Below are 22,565 nucleotides of genomic sequence, written 5' to 3'. Positions count from 1 at the left end.
GCCAGTTTCAAATGGAGCCGAGACATGATCATTGGATAGCAGCCAAACACATCTTAAGATATCTCCATGGGACCACACGTCATTTCTTAAGATACGTTGTAGGTAATGAGATTCGGTTATTGGGCTACACATATTCAGATTGGGGAGGCAATGATGCAGATGGAAAAAGTACTATAGGTGGTTGTTTTTGTTTGGGATTCGCTATGGTTTCATGGATGAGCAGGAAACAAGACTTAGTTGCATTAAGCATTGTTGAAGCAAAATATATAGCAACCAATGAAGTTGAGAAGCAGTTTGGCTCCGAAAGTTGCTTGCAGATCTATTTGAAGGACCTTTGGACTCTACTACCATATGTTGTGACAACCAAAGTTGCATAAAGTTGACAGAGGACCCAATTTTCCATGCAAGGACGAAACACATCAACATCAAATATCACTACATTCGAAGCTTGGTGCAGGTTGGGGTCGTGAAGCTACAATACATTTCTACTGATGAACAAATTGCAGATATATTTACGAAGTCTCTTCCTGATAGGAAGCTTGAGTATTTGTGAGACAAGCTTGGGCTTGTGGACATCTCCTTCTTGGTTGAAAGAACCCATAAATCGTTTTGGGAAATTCCACCTAGAAACAGTTGTATTAAAATAATTACTTATTTTTAATGGGACCCTAAGTCTAAACTTAGGAAAATAAAATAATTAAAGGGTATTAATATAAACTATGGGCTATTGATTAGCTTCTAATTCGGGCTGTTGAATGTCAACAAGGAGATTATTTAAGGAGGCTTGAGGGTCATTTGGAAAGACACACAGAGGGAGAACCACTACTGGGAGTTTTTTGATAGTGAGCTTTTGCAAAGAGGAGCAAGGATAGTTGGGTTGGAGTATCTTCTCCAGGACCCAGGATCAACAACAGAGAGGCAAAGAGATACCAGGAGGAGGTAGCGCAGACCGAGGAGGCTTTGACGGTGGGCCAGAAGGGCCCACACAGCGCTGATGTAGAGCCAGAAGGGTTCACGCAGAAGCAACGCAGTCTTCCAGTGCAGAAATCTGAAATCTACGGGGGAGCTGAGATTTCTGAGCAGGGAGGGATAGAAACTGCTTCAGAGGGCAGACGTTTCCGAGTTGGGCTGATGCAGAGCTTGTTGAGTGATGCAACAACATTTGGCTCAGAAATATTATTATATTTTAGTAGACATAGGGGGTCTTGTGTTTTAAGGAAGTTGGTTTCTTGAGTATTAAATTAATGTAATTATTAAGGCTTTGAGTGATTTTAATGAGAGATATTTAGAATAGAGATTAATTAAGTATTGTGAGGCATATTTGTAAATGTTCTCGAATGTTGGAGAACATGAGAGAATTAGGATAGTTGATATTCCATAGGGATTGAGAGATTTGGGAATTAATTGTAAAAGCTTAGATTAGGAATTAGTTGATGATTTTGTGGATTAGAGAGGATCCTTAGAGATAAAGAAAAGATTTTAGGATTTTGTTGAGAAGGTTATGGATCTAAACCAGGAATTGGTTATAGAATCTTTTTGTATAAATGTAAGCCTAAAAGGCATAGAAGAAGGTTAGCTAGCTAGGAGTTAGAGAGTAAGTTAGTTAGATAGGTTTTGATTGTAAGCCTATGGGTAGGAAAGGAAAAGGCCATTGATAGTGAAGACCAGGCCAAAAAGGAATCCTTTTGTAATTATAAGTTTATTAATACAGATAACTCGATTTCTGAGTTTGTGTGGTGTGAATGGAGTAATTGAATGAATTGTGTGTGAATTAGAAGTAATTCTGCATAACATAGGGTTATAGGTGTGCAGAACCAGAGATCAAGTGCAGGGAAGAGTGTATTAGGTTTACATGCAGATAGTGTTGGAGAAACTTTAATGTTATAGTGAAGGTATACTGTAAGGTTCTTAAAGCCTAAGGAGTTACGTAGCGGAAGTGTAAAGGAGCGAAGGAATAAAGAACGAAGTTGAAGATCAGATTAGAATAATTGAAGACTGGAAGGCGAGAACAAAGACATAGGCGAAAACTTGAACAAATGGACTATTACACAGTAAGAAACAAAAGAATGTAGTAGCGAAGCATAGTTGTTGGATCAATTAGATCAATGAACGAGAGTGATGGAGATAGACGACTAGGATTAAGTCGCGCAGAATAAAGTTAAGAAGATGGACGACATAGATTAAAATCACGTGCAAAATAATGGAGCGGTCTACGAAAACAGTAAGTGGTATCTCGCGTGGACTCAAAGTAGTACCTGGTATTTTGAAATTTCACGCGATTAGCCTTATGGGTTGACATGTAGCACATAGAGGAAAGAGAAAACCACTTTTCTCGCGTGCTCTCGGTCTAATATCGATCGTGCATGTAATCTGTGCAAGATTACGCGATCACCGTTGGATTGAGATAGGAGAGATAAACGGTGGAGATCGTCCAGGTAAGTTGATGATCGGGTGATGCGATGACCGTCAGATTAAGGAATGAGATCGACAGCGGAGGTTGAACGCGCTAAAGGTTGAGCGTTGGGAAATGTGTAAAGTCATGTGAATCAACGAAAATGTAAGGTTTAAGTGTTATATGAAATATTTCTGTTATATGAGAGTTATAATAGAAATAAGCGGGATTAGTGTATTTCGGGTTAAGTTAAGAATTAACCAAAGATTTATGAAGGGTTATAAGGTTCCGCTCAAAGGGTTGTTAAAGTCTGAAGACCATGGTATAGTTGATAAGTGCGGGTGATTACCGAAGGGTTAAGTTATAAGGATTAAGAATTAATCAAAGGTTTATTAAAGTTTAGACTTGGGTTAGTCACATGAAACTTTTCCGCATAAGAGTTTAATTAAGAACATTAAACCTTGGTTATAGAGGGTTTTCACCATGGTTCAGGTGATTAATCTTGGGACATAGTAGATCATGCAAGCTTAATTTGCATAAATGTGGGTATTGTCGGCTTAGGCTGGCATCATTTGGTATCAAAGCAGAACAAATAAATTTTGCGTGAAAATTTCTTTGAGAAAATTTAGAACAGAATTATGTTTTGAAGGTGTGTGTACATGTGAATGGTGATGAAAGCAGGCAAGAAGAGATCAGATTTTAAATTTGACAAACGGTAGGCACACAGTGATAAAGTGTAGCAGAATTTGCAGATGCAAAAAAACAGAGAACAATCCATTCAAAGTGCAGGTGAATGGTAGAACAAGATCATGCAGAGGTCTTGAAGGTAGTGGCATAAGAAGGTGAGAAGATTGCAGCAACCTAGAGCAAGGAGTGCTCAATTGGTTCCAGAGGAGAGAACCAGAGAGATGCCAAAAGACTGAGCTCAGAGGAGAGAAGCTTAGTGAGGCATGTGTAGCAAGAAGGAGACTTGTTACTGCAGAGGTTTTGTTGCAACTCACAGGAAGATCATAAAGGCAATTCCATAGAGGATGTGGGTAGAATTGCTAAGGGATGAAGGAAGCTGGTAAGAGTTTCTGAATGAAAGCAGAATGTGGTAGAACCTTGAAGAATTCTAATAGAGGTTGGATAAAGAGGACAATTGTGTTCTTAAAAGGTGTAGATGAGTTGAAGCCTAGAAGGAGCAGAGAGAAGTGCTCAAAGAGGTTCCAGATATAGAGAACCAAGTGCTTGCCAAAAGGCCAAGCACAAAGGAAAGCTTGGTGAAGTGACAGCAGGGAGGACTTACTGTTGCAGAGGCTTTAGTATAGCCCATAGTAAGTCAGTGAGGAGCTCGTGAAGATAGAGGAGAAAATGATTACTGATAGTCATAGTAAAGGTTGTGAGGAAGACCACAACAGAAGAAAAGTGAAGGAGGAAGCCAAGGAAAATGGCAAGAGAATGAGTCAAGAGGAGATTGACAAGGAGATTGCAGAGTTAAAAGAACAACTCGATGTGTTAAGGATGATACTAGAGGAGAACCAAAGACAAGGTTGGGTCTTGAGGAAAAAGGCAGTGAAGTGGCATAAGTTACAGAGAAGTCTACAACAGGGGCAAGTGAAGTGGCTGGTGGAAAAACTCAAAGAAGCTGAGTTGGAAATGGAAGTTTCTATTTGTGAAGCAGAATAGGGGGAAGTTCTGGGTGAAGATGAAGAATGGAGATCAGTGAACTATTGGGATAGTTCAAAGCAACATGAGAAAATGTGAAGAAAGGTAGCAGAAGAGGCTATAAAACCTTGTATTTTTGAATATAATAGTTTTGGTGTGTTTGCAGGTTTTACAGAGGATTGGTAGTCTTATGAAGCTGTCATAACAATTGATAAAAGTCACCAAAGTTCAGAGGAGAACTTGGATCAGCGTACTGACGTGCTAACAGTGGATGAAGAGTACTTCTCAGAAGATAAGTATTCTAGAGCAGAGTGTGATGGAGAATGCCTCTTGAATGAGGAAAATATTGAATTTTTGCAACAAAAAGAAATTATTGATGAATTGATATTTGGAGCTGTTACAAAACAAGGACAATTACTTGTGGAAGAAGAAGATGAAGTTTAGCTTGAAGAACTGATATGTGAAACATTAGTTGAGGCTGTTGAACCTTACATTTTTCAAACTGACAATTGTTGTATGAATACATGGATTATAAGTGTTGAAGGAGGACAGTTCTCAAATACTGTTACACAGCATGGAGTTGATGAAGTATTGATTTTTGAAAATGTAAGGAGAGAACAGGAACTTATTTCTGTGAAGATGAATGAGACAAAATTGTCTATGGAAGACAATCCGATTGAATCATTGAGCAATAGTGACCATGTAAAGGATGAAGCTGGAAATGAAGAGCATTGTGATAAAACACTTGCTAAATGTAAAGAGGAAATTGAATTGCTGGAGAAGTTGCTAGGAGGAAATGGCAATAGAAAAGAAATGGTTACAACAGTACTTGACAGTAGCAGAGAGTCTCTAAAAGTCATGGAGACAGAAGAGTGTTTTAATTCACAAACCAATAGTTTGTTTGCAGGAACAATGAATAGAATGAATGAGTGTGATGCTGTGATCGAAGAAATTGAACAAAGGTTATTTGGAGATGAGATGGAAGTTCAGAAGCAACAAGAGGGTAAGGATGTAAGGGTGGTAGTAAGGATCCAACAACTCCAAAGTGAAGGTAACCAACAGAAGATTAAAGGAAAACATGAAGAAGAGACTATGTTAGCTGAAAACATAGTAAAGGATCATCATTCCATCATGATGATAGGCACAGTGGAGATAACCAGGGAAGTTGTTGAGGCAATCAATAAAGAAGAAGGACTAAACTGTCATCAAAGGATCAGTGAATGAGAGAAAGAATGGAGCTATTGGAGAAATGGATGAAAGCACCAATAGGGAAGAAAGAACCTAATGAAGATTGCAAAGGATATGTAAGAGAGGAAGAGGAAAAAGTCCAGCAAAGAAATGAGTTGGACATAGAAATTGAATTGATGAGAAAAGTGTCTCAAAGGGAGAAGACAACAACATGAAAGCAAAGCAACAATAAGAAAAAGACAACAATAGACTGTGAGAGCATAGCTAGTGGGGCAATGCAGCATAAAGTGTGGATACTTGGAGAACAACAACAAACAACAACAACAACCAAAGACAAACTACAGAACAAAGTTTGGGTCCTTGGAGGTTTTCTATCAACAGATGGGAACACATGATCAGGAGATCATGAATGTCTTCAACCTTGGGAGTCTCATGCAGGAGCATTTGGCTCAGAAATATCATTGTATTTTAGTAGACATAGGGGGTCTTGTGTTTTAAGGAAGTTGGTTTCCTGAGTATTAAATTAATGTAATTATTAAGGTTTTTAGTGATTTTAATGAGAGATATTTAGAATAAAGATTAATTGAGTATTATGAGGCATATTTGTAAATGTTCTCGAATTTTGGAGAACATGAGAGAATTAGGATAGTTGAGATTCCATAGGGATTGAGAGATTTGGGAATTAATTGTAAAAGCTTAGATTAGGAATTAGTTGATGATTTTGTGGATTAGATAGGATCCTTAGAGATAAAGAAGAGATTTTAGGATTTTGTTGAGAAGGTTATGGATCTAAACTAGGAATTGGTTATAGAATCCTTTTGTATAAATGTAAGCCTAAAAGGCATAGAAGAAGGTTAGCTAGCTAGGAGTTAGAGAGTAAGTTAGTTAGATAGGTTTTGATAGTAAGCCTACGGGCAGGAAAGGAAAAGGCCACTGATAGTGAAGATCAGGCCAGAAAGGAATCCTTTTGTAATTATTTGTTTATTAATACAGATAACTCGATTTCTGAGTTTGTGTGAATTAGAAGTAATTTTGCATAACATAGGGTTATAGGTGTGCAGAACCAGAGATCAAGTGCAGGGAAGAGTGTATCGGGTTTACATGTAGATAGTATTGGAGAAACTTTAATGTTACAGTGAAGGTATACTGTAAGGTTCTTAAAAACTAAGGAGTTATGCAGCGGAAGCGTAAAGGAGCGAAGGAATAAAAAACGAAGCTGAAGATCAGATTAGAATAATTGAAGACCGGAAGGCAAGAACAAAAACATAGGTGAAAACTCGAACAAATGGACTATTACATAGTAAGAAACAAAAGAATGTAGTAGCGAAGCATAGTCATTGGATCAATTAAATCAACGAATGAGAGTGATGGAGATAGACAGCCAGGATTAAGTCGTGTAGAATAAAGTTAAGAAGATGGATGGTGGAGATTAAAACCATGTGCACAATAGTGGAGCGGTTTACGGAAACAATAGGTGGTATCTCGCGCGGACTCAAAGCAATACTTGGTATTTTGAAATTTCACGCGATTAGCCTTATGGATTGACACGTAACACACAGAGGAAAGAGGAAACCACTTTTCTCGCGTGCTCTCGGTCTAATATCGATCATGCATGTAATCTGCGTGAGATTACGTGATCACCGTTGGATTAAGATAGGAGAGATAAACAGTGGAGATCGTCCGGGTAAATTGATGATCGGGTGACGTGATGACCATCGGATTAAGGAATGAGATCAACGACAGAGGTTGAATGCACTAAAGGTTGAGCGTCGGGAAATGTGTAAAGTCATGTGAAACAGAAAGGTAAGGTTTAAGTGTTATATGAAATATTTCTATTATACAAGAGTTATAATAGAAATAAGCGGGATTAGTGTATTTCGGGTTAAGTTAAGAATTAACCAAAGACTTATGAAGGGTTATAAGGTTCCGCTCAAAGGGTTGTTAAAGTTTAAAGACCATGGTATAGTTGATAAGTGCGGGTGATTACCGAAGGGTTAAGTTATAAGGATTAAGAATTAATCAAAGGTTTATTAAAGTTTAGACTTGGGTTAGTCACATGAAACATTTCTGCATAAGAGTTTAATTAAGAACATTAAACCTTAGTTATAGAGGGTTTTCACCATGGATCAGGTGATTAATCTTGGGACATAGTAGATCATGCAAGCTTAATTTGCATAATGTGGGTATTGTCGGCTTAGGCTGGCATCATTGAGGTTGATGCAGAGCCTACGCAAGGCTAGCGCAAAGATAGCCATGGACAATTGGTTTAGCTGCCGCAACAGCCGGAATTGCCAAGTAGAGTGAGGTAATCTCAATAAGTTTTTCTGCTAGTTTATTTTCTTTGTAGCTGGATTGCCGGAAGGGCATCCAGAGTTGTATTCATAAACTACTGCTTAATAATTTAAAACCCTCAGAGCTGCTGCACCGGTTTTGTCGCATTGGGTTTTTCCAGGGATATTTGTCCAAAAAATACTGTGTCACTTGTGCATCTTTCTCTATTTGTTCTGTTCTTGTTTTGGGCAAATTAGCTAACTAAGTGAAGGCCGCAGTTGTATTAGCTTCAATATTTGCTGTAGGAAGCAATAGATAATTTGTTTTAGTAATTAACAAGTAGGAGAAGTTTAATCAATTGCTGCAGTGGGGATTCCAGTTGAGGAATTTTCACCTGGTATTGGAGCTAGTGTAGGTGAAGCAATAAGAACAGTGGCAGTGAACCCAACGTTGAGCAAAAAAAGGAGGTCGACAAAGCTGTAGGAGGTGACAGTTTGAATCCATAGAGGGGTTTGTGCAATCCAAGCTGGAAGGCTAAATTTTTGAGGCAGTCTCTCTTTGAGTGTGTTGACAGAGAGGAAGGGCTTCCAGATCGAAATTTTGTCGTGGCTGAGGGAGCAACGCTGAAGCCTCAACGTGAGGAAGAACTAGTGGGACACAGTTTTTCTGTAGGCCGTTTTGCTGGGCAGAAAGACGTCAGAAGAGAAAGAGAAGCAAAGTAAGGGAATTCTTCCTCAGAGGACTTCTAGCCAAGGAGTCCGAATTTTCACTGGCTGAGCAGTAGTGGAGCTCCAGAAGGGAGTGTGTAGGCCAGTCGAGTGCTATGCAGAGGAGAGGGAGCAATTCAACATTTTTTGGAAGAGATGGTAGCCACATCTGTAGGAGGGAGGTGGGGTGATTTAGAGATGTAGTTCGAAAGGACTGCAGATTGGCAGGATCCCTGAGGAGTCCACCTCTCGGATCAATTCCTTGTTATGGGAACCCAAATCAGAAGTAGCAGGATGGACTAGTGTTAGATGGTGCCAAGGAGTGTTGGAGAGACAATTGTAGTGGTTAGGAGCACCAGAGACTGAACAACGTAGAGCAGAGTTAGTAGCAGTGCAGATGGTACAAAGCAGAGGTTAGCAACAACGCAGTAGATTCAGAGGGTCAGTGCAAAGACTAACAATAGTCAGACTCCAACATTCACATGGTATCATACTGAACACAATGAGTTCAGTAATTTGGGATGTTTTTCCGTCACTGATGCAGTACCAACAACAATTTGAGTTGCAATACGGATGCAGTGTTGATAGTGGTAGGGTCAACAGCAGTAAAGATACAACATTTGCACAGAGGTTGGTGGACAACATGTCAGACATCAACAACGCAGAGGGAGATGTTACAGAACAGTGTGATGCTTCAGTTGGAGGCATTATTAGAGCACGTTCCTCGCTAAGAGGGACTGTTGAATTCTGTTAGCATCGGATGTGCCCTAAGCCTCAAATTTTGCCGGGAGGCTTGGGCACATGTATTCCAAAGAACCCAGAAATCGTTTTGGGAAATTCCATTTAGAAACAGTTGTATTAAAATAATTAATTATTTTTAATGGGACCCTAAGTCTAAACTTAGGAAAATAAAATAATTAAAGGGTATTAATATAAACTGTGTGTGTAACTTCTAGAAGAAGACGAGGATCAAGCAGAAGTGATCTTAGCCATTGATTAGCTTCTAATTTGGGCCGTTGAATGTTAACAAGGAGATTATTTAAGGAGGCTTGAGGTTCATTTGGAAAGACACACAAAGGGAGTTCAGAGAATCGATTTTCTGAAGCAGAGCAGCTGCCAAAAGATTTTCGATAGTGAGCTTTTGCAGTGAGGGGCAGGGATAGTTGGGTTGGAGTATCTTCTTTAGGACCTAGGATCAACAACAAAGAGGCAAAGAGACACCAGGAGGAGGCAGCGCAGACCTAGGAGGGGTTGATGCTGGGCCAAAAGGGCCCACGCAGAGCTGACGCAAAGCCAAAAGGGCTCATGTAGAAGTAGTGCAGTCTTCCAGTGCAGAAATTCGAAATCTGCCGGGGAGCTGCGATTTCTGAGCCGGGAGGGCTAGAAACTGCTCCAGAGGGCAGACGTTTCTCGGTTGGGCTGATGCAAAGCCTATTGAGGCTGACGTAGGGCCTACGCAAGGCCAACACGGAGATAGCCGGGGACAGTTGGTTCAGTTGCCGGAACAACCAGAATTGATGGGTAGAGTGAGGTAATCTCACTAAGTTTTTCTGCGAATTTATTTTCTTTGTAGCTGGATTGTCGGAAGGGCATCCAGAGTTGTATTCAGAAACTATTGCTTAATAATATAAAACCCTCAGAGTTGGTGCACCAGTTTTACCGCATCGGGTATTTCTGGGGACATTTGTCCAAAAAATATTGTGTCACTTGTGCATCTTTCTCTATTTGTTCTGTTCTTTTTTTTTTTGATATCTAGCGGAATCGACAACGGTGGTGGTATTGTACTCGCGTTACACGGGGTTGAATCCCATTGACTGCTACTATAACCGCTAGGAGGAACCGCCAAGCCCGCAAGAATGGCCCTCAGGTTAAGACGAGACTTGAACCTGTGACCTGCACAGCGGCACGAACGACTTAGCAGACCGTCTGCTGGCCACGAGACCAAACCCCTGCGGACTCTATTTGTTTTGTTCTTGTTTTGGGCAAATTAACTAATTAAGTGAAGACTGTAGTTGTATTAGCTTCGATATTTGCTATAGGAAGCTGCAGATAAATTGTTTTGGTAATTAATAGATTGGAGAAGTTTAATCAGTTGCTGCTGTAGGGATTTTGGTTGAGGAATTTTCACAGTGGGGAGAATGGTGGATTGGATAAGCATCTAGGACCAATATTCTTTCACGATTTGTACTTTGACCATGACTAACTGCCGCAAGTCAAGTACATTAATACAAGATAATAATAGTCCAGAGGATTGATATTTCCTAGTGGATTAGGAAATAGTCTTGTGAGGACATACTTGGTGAACATCCGGATGGGGAATGTGTTTGAGAGGTGATGGTGTCCAAATTTATGCCTCCCAACATTGTGCTCTAATCTAATGGAGAGATAGAGCTTGAAAGTCAAGGCCTTGCTATTTTTACAAAGCTGGTTATGACGAAAAATCATCATTGATGCTTATCAATCTGGATCCTTTCTTATATGAATATTTCAATTTGAGAGTGTCCTATTGTATCATATTAATACCTACCTAGTTAAGAGGGAGTGTTGAAAATTGTAATTAGTGTTGTTCTTCATAATGTAATAAAATGTAATTTTTATCATTGATTATATTCATTATTATTATTTTATTTTTAGTAAAAGCATGTTCTTCATGCTTATAAGGTCAATTGAGTCAAAAAGATTTTTCTATGAGTCAAAAGAAGTGTGTTTGAGTCAAGTCCCATTTGGACTTTTTTAAAGAAAAAGAAAAAGATTTTTGTTTTCAAGTAAAAAAAGTAAAAACTGTCAACCCAAGACCAAGTTGCGCCTCCTTGGACAAGTTGGCCTCAAGGGCAGCCATTCAATCCTCCTGGACAGCTATAAATACAAGTCAGCTTGACCACTTGGAGAGCCAATCATTACTCAACATCATCACATCGAATTTTGCGCCAAAGATAGAAGAAAAATCATCTGAAGTTAAAGGAGAGCAGATGAAGTTGAAGGAGAGAATTCACATTTTCTGCCTAGTTTCTGCTCACACGTGCGAGATTTCTGTGGAATTTCAGAGGTACTATAGGGCTGAAATTCGGCCTCTACAATAGGGCCGAAATTCTTTGTGATTTGATCAGAATTTAGAGGTTTGACCAACTGTTGACTTATGACTTGGATGGAGGAGACTTGGAGGAGGGTTGACTTGGATCTTTGTGGCAGTCTTGGTCTTGGATATCTCACTTTGGTCTGATTCTATAATAAGGGGACTTTTTGGGTTTTTTCGCTTGTGGGGTTTTGTCCTGGCTTGGAGCTTAATTTCTGGTGTTCTTTGTCTCTTTGTGATCTTTATATTTTGAAATTTTATATAATTGCTTGATGGAGGACATAAATTAAAAGAAGACAACTAACATTCACAAGTAATTATCAAGAGGAATTGAGCCCTAATCTATCCAACACTTTGTTTCTCAACATATTTCATGGAAAATATTATGGAAGGGATATGACCATGCCACCCACCTTGACTTCCCAGTAGTACCTAGTGGTCTACCTTAAGACACACTTATCTACAAGTAATTATGTCCAAGATGGTTAGAAATAGTAACATGCTAACATCTTTACTAAGTTAAGAGTGATAAAACATCCATGTAATGCTAGCATCTAAACAACAAGTTAAAACCTTAACATCATTTACAGGTGAGGAACTTATACAATGAAACCATACCAACCAATAACTGAAGCAGTAGGAGACATCATTTAGCACATCTGAGATCAAGGGCACAAAAAGTGATATATCACTACATGTGAATGACTGAGGATCACAAGAATGCAATTGATGAATGGCGAATAGTAGGTCCAGGCTGATAAGCAAAAATCTTGTCAAAGCACAACCTATCACATCAACTGAGTGTGTCTCTAGGGGAGTTTCCTGAAGGGAAACATGGCCCTCATTTATAATCAGATTGTATCATTTTCTCATTCAATATATTATTTTATCCACATCATTTTTTTATACTATTTCAAATATCTCGGATATTCATGACCTGAATTGTATTGGTTTGTCAAAGTGGCTACAGTGGCAACATGCTGTGGAAGTATGTCAAAATATTGGCAAACATGACGAGGGGTTTTGAAGAAGTGGTTATGCCATTTGTGTAAGAAGCCCCCCAAGTGGTTATACACTTGTATGCGACTGTATATTGTGCATGAATTGAGTCCTATAATTGCTGGATGTTGCAAAACATTAGGCTTGAAGGAACAATGGCCTTATCTTAGGAAAAGTAAGGCAATTGAATACATGAGAATATTGAGCTTGATGAAATTGACCCATTTTGATTGTATGCCTCATGATTTGGGTGGCAAGGTCCTAATTAGCAAAATAGTTCTGCTTGACTGGATCATTGATGTATTGATCACTGTGTGAATTGCAACATATCGAGAGAAAGTTTGGTTGTGCATTCATGTTGTCATCTATTTCTCAGTTCCATTGGAATAGTTGTTTTGATATACATTTCAATTCTAGGTAAAAAGTTATAATTATTTAGAGATTTTTTAAAAAGTATATTTTTAAATATTTAATAATACTATGTAGAGATACCATGTTATGGTATAGTATATGCTGTTTGAACTTTGAATTTTAGAAATGAAAACCATTCCCAATTTTCCCGTGACTTTGATTTAGTCCTTTATGATGACTTCAACCTAATGTTCACCTTGGTTGGCTTTTGTGGAACTTGATCTGGTGGCTAGATGCAGGAATTTTGCATCTACAAGTGTACTGTACTTTCTCATTCAATATAAGAGGAACTCGAACATTCTATTACAGATGTATGGAGAGAGATGGTTCATTAGGACTTGAATGATTGAACCTTGTAATATACTTATATTGTGATCTATTAATAATCACCTTAAAGAAAGAAAGAGATACTTTGTGCAGAAATGCGATGCTATACATCCATTGTTTGTGAAGGAGATAATTTGTTTGTAAAAGCTGTAAATTTCCTTTCAAAAATAACATTACTTCAAGCAATAGCTATACATCACCATTATGAATTTGGTAGAGGGAGATTCCTGTTAAGCTTCTTTGCTGATTTACATAGCTTTGAAAAGTACCATGAACAGTATTCTGTCAAGGTAATTCACAAATCCATCTCAAGTAATCACATAGTGGAGGATGCTTTGAATAGGATAGCTATATCTTCTCCTTTATGTGGATATATTTGTGTTCCACTGCATGTTTTTTTTCCCTCTTAATTTATTGTTAGTCTTCATTATGCCTTATAGCATATGGTTTCTTGTTAGATCTGTCTTTTGGTTGGCTTTTAAGTTTCTCCTAGTGTGGTGTATAATTTCAAGATACTTTTGCAATGACAGGGTGACTTTCTACTTATTATTTTGAAGGATATACTTGAGAGGAGATCTATTACCAAATCATCCAAATTGAAACTTATTGTCATGTGAGTTGTTTCTGGAATATTGGTGTTAGATACAAGTCATTTTTTATAAGCTACATGTTGTGCTTCATTTTCAAGTTTGACTTTGTTTATGATTTTGAATATAGCTTATATAGTTCAGTCATAATGCTTTATTTTATGCTATATATCAGGTCAGCAACAGTTGATGCTAGCTTGTTCTCTCATTACTTTGGGGATTGTCCTATTATCACTGCAAAAGGCCGCACACACCCTGTAACTTCATTTTTCCTTGAGGATGTTTATGAAAATCTTGAGTATCGTCTTGCTTCTGATTCACCAGCTGCACTAACAAACTCTACAATACCAAAGAAGAAGGTACATAGCTTGCATGCTAGCCATTAGCAAAATTTTGAGTCTAATTTTTCTTTTTTTGATCATTAAAATTTTTAATGGGCAACTTGGTTTTCTTACTAGTTACAGAACATGATATGCTCTGAATCTATTCAGATGTCTTATTGATTTTTGTTTTTTTCTTTATATTACTTTTTCTTTCATTTAGTATTCTTTTTCATATCAAATTGAACCCCAGTTTGTATGGAGAATACTTCAAGATGCCCCCTTTTCCTTGAATAGCTCGGAGGGCCTTCCATGCCTTGTATATTTAGGATTTCTTGGTTGTTGCTTCTGTATTGAGCCCCGGCGACATGGCTTCAAGCAGTCTTTGGTGATCGTAGACTCCCAAACAACATTCCATGCCTTGTAGGCTGTCCCTGTTACAGTTTAGTTTCTAGATTACTGTGCATTTATGTTAGTTATCTAGTTATGGCTGTCTTGGAACAGTTCGCGAGGCTAAATGTATTAGCTTTTTAGGAGATGAAAACAAAATTCTGTGATTGTATACAACAGATTCATATCTCTGTTGATGGAGAAAGATATTATCATTATAAAACTCCACAACTAACTCATGTTATCTAGTTAGGGCTTTGTCTCAGAACACTTTGAGAGTCTAAGGGAATTGACTCTTGAAAAGATGAAAACAAATTCATTGATTGTATACAACATATCCATATCTTGTTGGTGAAGAAGGATAATATCATTATAAAATTGCACAACCAAGTCCAGGCATAGGAGCAGATAATTGCTGTCCTCCATAATGCCCTTGCACAAATAACGATGCAAACAGAATCACAAACACCTCCAGATTAAGGATTACAAATACTTAAATCTGAGTTTTCAGACATTAAGTACTCGCAGACAAACACTCTCCTTCAACAAGAGCGCCTGAAGAATGAAACCATAGCTTCCCAACAAACTCCAAAAATTGTTGGGTGAATACAACTCTTGTGTTTAATTGTTCAAGGCTATGTTGCAAGAAACTTCTAGGAACCTGAAGTTTCGGGATGTACTCGTACCCGAAACTCCGAAACTCGACCATCATGCAATCACCTACAAGAGTTAATAATAAATATAGATTTGGTTTTCCTTCTAAATTGTCATTTGTGGGTCTTATTCCCTTTTATCTTGCAAGATAATGTGTTATTTCCTTATTTATAAATTTCATTTCATATATATAAACATATATGACTTTTTGGTTGATGTTTCCATTTTTGGGAGGTGATATTTCTAAATGTACCCGTTTTGGAAACTCCCAAACGTTTCAGCGCTTCATGCAACTTAGGGTCAAGGTGTTGAAAGACCCTCCTATATTGAGCTCGTTGTTTAGACAAAGTTTGAAGAAAGCGTGAGACAAGTGAAGGGCCTGAACCTTTGAGTTTAGGATCTCCTAAGAAATTCTTATCCTTCACAAACTGAACATAATGGAACGAACAAAGTTCGTTCTTCAAGTTAAATACTTTAGAAGACTTGGAATATGTAGATCTCCATTTAGGATACATGAATATATATTAATATATATGAATAAGAATGATGATACAATTGAGAGTGATGGTCCTGTATATATAGCCAGGTAAGTACCCTTTCACAAATGGTCATGTATGTAGAGACATGCCTCTTCACTACTAATTATTAGTTAATTAATCGTTTATGTCTATTATTATTTATATTATTTTTACTATTTATATATATATTTTATTCATAACATTGCCTTCCTCTTCAAAAAGCTTTGTCCTCAAAGCTTGTTGATTAAAAAGGCTTGATATCTTTTTCAGTTTCGAATGTCTTCTTGTCTCGGAACTATCATATTTGTTGATACAAGTTGATATGATCTTCTAAGTGATAAACAAAAATGTCGCATTCAGAATGGATTTGACCATCCTAGATTAATCTTCTGTGGAATATTCTGATCACTAGAAATTTGTGATGAACTGTCATCATAGCACTGGATTGAGCTTACTTCAATATTTTTCGGAACATCAACTTGTTGTTTCTGTTCTAAATACGTAGCTTGATTGAGTTTGTAATGTTCCTAACTAGGAAAAACAGTGATAGACAAAGCAATGAACAAATTCAACACCAGAAATGGAAAAACAACCAGCATTCATCCATGAAAAACACCATAGGTAAGAACCATCTAAGCCTTATTATTAATATTTCTTGGAGAATGTACAATGGTGATGGAAACTGCACCCGACTTTGCCTTAATTGGCAAGAATGACAAAACCCAGGTGAGAAAATATCAACCCCAAATGCTACACAACTACTACTCCAAGGATGTTCTGCGCTACCCAGAAACTGCACTGCCTGCTGGAAAGGAATGGTTGGAAACTCCTCTTCCGATGCTCAAAAAATGCTGCAATTTTAGCCTCCGGCTCCTCAACCAAAACCCAAAAAGGGTTTGGCCTAATTCCACACCTCAAAATTCGGCCTCCAAGCACGATGTCCTCCTCAAAACGTTGGGAAGTATGACCTGCCTGTAACTTGCTAGAAAGGCCCTCCAAATCACCCCAAAATGTTGAGATGTTCCCCTCTAAGGCTTCCTCCACTTCTCCTGACAAATTCCAGCTCTAAAACTCCTTCCACCAATTCCCACGTGTGCCCAATAATGGCTCCTTGCGCAGGCCCAAGTGACTGCAAATCGAACTGCCCAAATGCTGCAATCTCCTGCCCCAAAACTCTCCCCAAAGGTTGACCCTCCACTGAAGCTCCAACGCATGAATTCCCCTTGCAAACGCTGCCTGGAAACACCTCCAAACAACTCTTGTGTGTTCCCCTCCTGCGTCCCCCAGAAACACGCACTGGCTGGGCCAAGGTTGAGTAATGTGATTGTGAAACTCCTTCGGCTCTCCTCCAAAGTAGTACAAATTGCCTTCCTAGGGTGGCACTCGAAGTCCCCCAAAGAAAGGTTGAGTCTCCCGCCTGGAAAACTCGGTGCTAAACAACTGGTAACTTGGCTAAGCAACTTGAGCAACACAAATGAGTTTGATATACAAAATGATGCCTTGAGTTGGGGGAGCTGCTCTTACTAATAACTTCATGGGCCTTTGTTTTCCATGCGAGCTCCTCTCCCTAACCATTTGACTTCCCCTCCAAGGCAATTCAAATCTCTCAATGGACCAAGTGCGTTTTCTTAGAATCTCAGACAAGGACTTATATTAAATCCTAAGACTTATGACCATCAATAACTAGGTCAACACATGTATCTAGGAATTCATTCCCATGCATATATATGTCCAATAACATTAATACATTAAACATGTTTTGACCTAGACCAAGCTAGGGTTTCATCCAAATGAACACACACACACACACATATATACCTAGGGTTTCATGCAAAGGCATTTCATATCATGTGTTAGTCAAACCCAACATCACTAAATATCAATAAGAGATAACAAACTTGATTAGACTAGGGTTTGATTAGACAAACAAACACATACCAAGGAAATAATTTCTAAGACATTATAAGGGTCTTGCTTACACATTCCACCAAACCCTAATGAGTTAGGGTTTCAATGTAGAAACATAGCAAACCCAACATTGCCAATACTTCAAAGGTTCGAGATTTTAGACCTTATCATTCAAACCTAACAAGTAAGGTTTTCGTAATCATACCAAAATCCCAAGCATGACATTATCAATAAAAATTCAAATATCATTTTACAATATCCCTAAGCAGTTTAGGATTTCATACATTCATATTAGCATACCCTTAGGTTAGGGTTTTCCAGAGACCTTGTCTAGGGTTCTATAAAATCAATTAAGAATAAGAGTGGGGTAGATTTATCGAGTGATGTATCACCCAAAATAAGAATCAATATGATTCACTATAGCTAGACACAACACTGTTAGTAATAGATTCTTCAAATGAATAAACATTTATTATAAAGAAATCATTGAAGCCATTACTACAACATCACTGAGATCTTCACTATTGCTTCTCCACCATATCAACGAGATCTATTGAGATCTTCACTGTGATCTCTATGCTTTCAATGATGCACTGAGAACTTCATTATGACAGCCATGATAACTGTTTTATCCTACCTTCATCACTGTACTCTAGACCATCATGTTGACTGTGATCATGCGGGAGTGTATTCCATGACTGCAGGATCATTGTGATCGTTCTTAAACCGAGACAGTGAGATCATGTAAAGATAGTGAGGCATCCGAAGATCTTTCCATATATATATATATATATATATATATATATAGACACACATTGACTGTTAAGAAATAGATCGACCGAGATGAGATACTATTCCTCACTATACTGAGGTCCTTACTGTCTCATTTATTCTGAGACTGTAATGGTTATTGTGGCTCATTGTTATGCAGGGATTGTATCCTCCGAGAATGATCATTTATGCGGCTTTGTTATTGTGTCACGATTGTAGTATATATATATATGTGATTGAGACAACATCTAACATCAATTTTATTAGGCTGAGAGAGAGGTTCTATCACTGCTGTTCTTTGTCTAGACTTCTACAGGAGTATCACCGAGACCTTGATGCCAAGACTGCTATGCGAGATCCATTGACATTGTGCCTTTGTCCTAGATCTTTGCTACTCCATTCAGCCGAGATCCTCACAGGTATGTCGAGATCACTAGCCGTGCAATTGTGATATGTCTAGGTAGATCCGTATGCTAAAAAAGATATGCCGAGAATGCCTAATCCTTCAATCATTGCAACGTCCATTATACAAGGTTATTCCTGCTCCATTACACCGAGGTCATGACTGCACCTAAACCCCAAACGAGGTGCAGTCAAGCCCTAACTGCGGCTCTACTCCTCCATACTAAATTTCAAAGCCTTTCAATTTTTTTTGAGCCTTTTTCGCTGACCCTTCGTGGGTATTTATAGTAGTGAGCCACCTATATGAGCTCACATATGTTTATGAATTTCCATGTCTATTTTGCCAAGCTGACATGACTTATATTTATTTATTTGATTCATTTTGGAGCCAACATTATATTCCTTTGTTGTTTTGCTTGCAAATTTCAGTGAACTTGCTTTTGGAGGATTCTTCTTGGTCTTGGAGGGCTGATTTGACACCAATACATTTTACATAGGCTCTTAAAGGGTTCTCCATTCCTGACATGACTCTTTGACATAACAATAAATCCTAAAGACATCATGAAGAAGTCTTTCACCTAGTGACACTTCTTGCCCATGAAACCCATGTAACAAGATTACAAAAATAATTTATTTTCTTTTATTACATCAAATACAAAGATCATGTCATTATGAAGACCGAACCTAGTTACACTTTCTTCAACACCTTAGACATGTTAACTTTCTTCCTTGGTCCTTTCGATTTCTTTCCTTTATGTTGAGCAATGTAGGTGTTTGATACTTCTTCAGGATTGGAAGCTAATGAGATCCTTAATTCTTCCTGACTGTAGGCAGTCCATAGTTCTTCAATGGTGGGAGCTACATTCCAATTGCTAAGTCCTGTAGCCTAAGTTGCACGAAATGGGGAAAAGGGTACGAGTTTCCGAAACGGGCAAGGGTACGAAATGTGATCCCCCCAAATATATATATATATATATATATATTAGGACATTTAAGAAATATGTGCAATCATAAAGCATATGTGATACATTCTAATTTATTACATTATGATAAAATTGTCAGTTGTCAATGTATAAACTATAAGTCTCTAAGTTTACATCACATTTACTCATGAATGATCACATAATGAAAATAGAAATATCCAAAATCAGCCATGAGAAATTTCTAATTTCTTGTCTCGTGCTTGTTTGGGAGTCTCCTCCTACATAGTCGAACGACCTTAGTGATCTTGATTAAATACAAGTTTCATTCCCTAGTACCCTACATGCTCTTGATTATTGGGAGTCTCCCCTGCATAGAGGGCTTGGTTCTCTTGATTAAATACAAGTTCCATACCCTACTACATGATAAAATCCAATGGAAACATTGTAATGCCCCCAATCCTGAAATCCTGAAAAACAGATAAGTCTGCTGGATTTTGAGTGAGATCTAAAATTCTACCTTCTCCATATGAAATCCAATGAGGGTGAAACCACAATCAAACATCGTGAGTCATTTCATGGTAATGTTAAAAATTTAAGTAAAAGTGACATTCTTCTTTATTTTTCATTTTCATGCTTCTGTGATATTCTCCTTTAATTTTCATTTTCATCCTTTTACTTTAAGAATTTAACATTACCATGAACTGCATATCAACACTAGGGCCATAGGCTTGAACATTCGGCTGCCCCACTCAAAAAACTCCTTTTTTTTATAACTTGAGAGACATCTAGAAGCATCTAGAGGATATTTGAGTCGCCCAATAAAAAATTAGTAGCAAAAAAATAAAAAAAAATACAAGAAAAAGTCAAGTTACAAGAGGAAACTCCGACGTACGGACCAAAAACATGTTTCCAGCTATACTAGCCATGTTTCCTCCTCAAGAAACGGGCCAGTATGGCCGGAAACGCGTTTCTGGGCCGTACTGTACGGGTTTCCCCGTTTCTGTTTCATTTTTGTATGGAAGTGGACCCTTTGCCCACGTTTCCTGCAACTTAGCCTGCAGCAAATGAACCCCAACTAGGTGGCAATCCTAATAAGGTAGTGATCATGAGTTCTTTGTTTGGAACAATTCCATCAATGGCCAAAAGATCATCCCTGATTCTTGCTATCTTCACAAAGGATGCCACTTTATCTTCTTTAGTCATCTTTGTGGTCCTTAGCTCATTCTTCAAACTTTCTGCTTGACCAATGTTCTTAATAGTAAATAAATTTGACAAGGCTTCATACATTTCTTGAGCATGACTGATGTTAGCTATGAATGGGACAAGGTTGTCTTTTATTCCTTCTACCATCACAGTCATGGCCACCAATTCTAGTTACCTGAATTTCACTTTGTCAGCATCACTGAAATCCTTTGTAGGCTTCTTTACTTTTCCTTTGACCAAGTCTAATACCTTGTCCATTTCAAGGATGAGGTCAATCCTCTTCTTCCAGGACCTGTAGTTTGAGGCCCCTTCAAGTTTGTTCTCTCCCTTGATTGTGTTAGACATCTTCCTTGAATATAGTAGATTCTTTCCATGAGATAGTCCTTTTTGAATGGTTCCTTGATCAAGTGCTTGAGACTGCCTTTTTCTTCTCTTTTCACCAAAACTCCAATACCATGTTAGAAAATCAGAAAGGCAAAAATATTTTGTTATTCTTGATAATTACTTGTGATGTTTCTTGTTATTATGGTTCTTTATATTTTCTTTCTTTTAGTTCATCAAGCAATTACCTAAGCGGACACACAGTCAAGAAATTCTTCCTTTCAATAGTATTCTTCGAAACTCTTAACCGTAGACAAAGACTAGGCCTTCCCTCCACACCAAGTCAGCGTCTCAGAATTTCAACCTCCTTTACAACAACTTCGACTAGGCAACAACTTCCGGCATCAGGAAGCTTCAGACATTAGTGAAACTTGGAAGACTTCGATCTTCCAATCTAGGGCATGAAACAGAGGGAGAGCCACCAAAATTTCGATTTTCCTTCTTTGTTAGACTCCACCCAACTCGCATTTCTTTTGGCTTCTCGACTTCAAGCTTTGCACTTCCCAACTTCCTTAGAGATATCGAACTTCTGTGTGATGAAGTGCTCCAAATGAATTCGACTTGCTTGTATTTACAGGCTTCATGTTGTTGATTTTGGGTAGCATCGGATGTGCTCTAGCCATGAAAATTGGTGGAGAGGCTAAAGCACTTGAGATCTCCAAGACTCAGAAATGGTTTGGGTAGATTCTACCTGGTTTAGGAAATATTAAAATAATTAATATTTTTAATGGAGTTCCTAAGTCTAAACTTCGGAAAAATAAAATATTTATGGGTATTAATATAAAACTGGGTTAGAAGGTTCCAAAAAACATGGATCAAGCCAAACCTAATCTTAGCCGTTGATTAGAGATGTAATCTCGGCTGTTGAAGGACCATCAGGAAAAGTATAAGAAGAGGCTTGAGGGTCAGCTGGAGAACATATTGAGGGAGTCTAGCCATTTTGATTTCTAGAGCGGGGTTTGCTGAGAAATTCGAACTAGTGGTCTGGATTGCAGCAAGAGGTAGGAGGTATGGAACAGAGAGGCAGGAACAACATCGAAAGATCAACACAGAGGTTAGAGAGGTAAATGCATAGGCAAATAGACTGCGCAGTCACTGGAGGGCCTGCGTGGATGACGCAGAGAGGCCCAGTGCTGAAGCATAGAAGTAGGGGCTAACAGAGAGGGTCTAGGAGCCGCGCAGAGGCCAACAAATCTGATGCTGAGTCTGGGCACCCAGTTGTACTCAAGAATAACTGATTAATAAAATCCTCCTTTGTTGCACTGATTTTCTTGCATTGGGTTTTTCCGGGCATAATTGTCCGAAAATATTTGTGTTGATTTGTTTAATTCTTTTGCATGTATTTGTTTCTGTATTATGGTGTGATGTCTGCATCAGAATTTATTTTAATGTTGTTAATTTTAGGTATGTTCTATGATTAGAGCAATTTATTTCAATTTTCACAGTTAGCTCAATATCTTTCCCAGATTAGCAATCACATCAGCATTAAGGTA

At 38.3% G+C, this 22,565-nt stretch overlaps 1 protein-coding gene across 4 annotated transcripts in view; it reads left to right on the top strand.

The window, feature by feature from the left end:
• Nucleotides 1-22,565, top strand: part of LOC149179480 (RNA helicase family protein) — a 450,824-nt gene that overhangs the window by 179,036 nt on the left and 249,223 nt on the right. For all 4 annotated transcript variants that reach the window (XR_016258287.1, XM_089420680.1, XM_089420679.1 and 1 more), the window contains exons 17-18: nt 13,546-13,628; nt 13,778-13,961. Coding sequence is in view for 3 of the 4 variants with exons in the window: in XM_089420680.1 (XP_089276806.1) it covers nt 13,546-13,628; nt 13,778-13,961 (267 nt within the window). In the remaining variant the exon portion in view is untranslated. The remainder of the gene's footprint in view (nt 1-13,545; nt 13,629-13,777; nt 13,962-22,565) is intronic.

This window comes from Pinus tabuliformis, chromosome 4_1, assembly GCF_031772625.1.
Source record: "Pinus tabuliformis cultivar Carrire ecotype Pingquan chromosome 4_1, CPIR1, whole genome shotgun sequence".
In the NCBI taxonomy this organism is placed as follows: domain Eukaryota; kingdom Viridiplantae; phylum Streptophyta; class Pinopsida; order Pinales; family Pinaceae; genus Pinus; species Pinus tabuliformis.
Note: the sequence above shows the minus strand (reverse complement) of the source record. Positions and strands in the feature narration are given on the sequence as shown.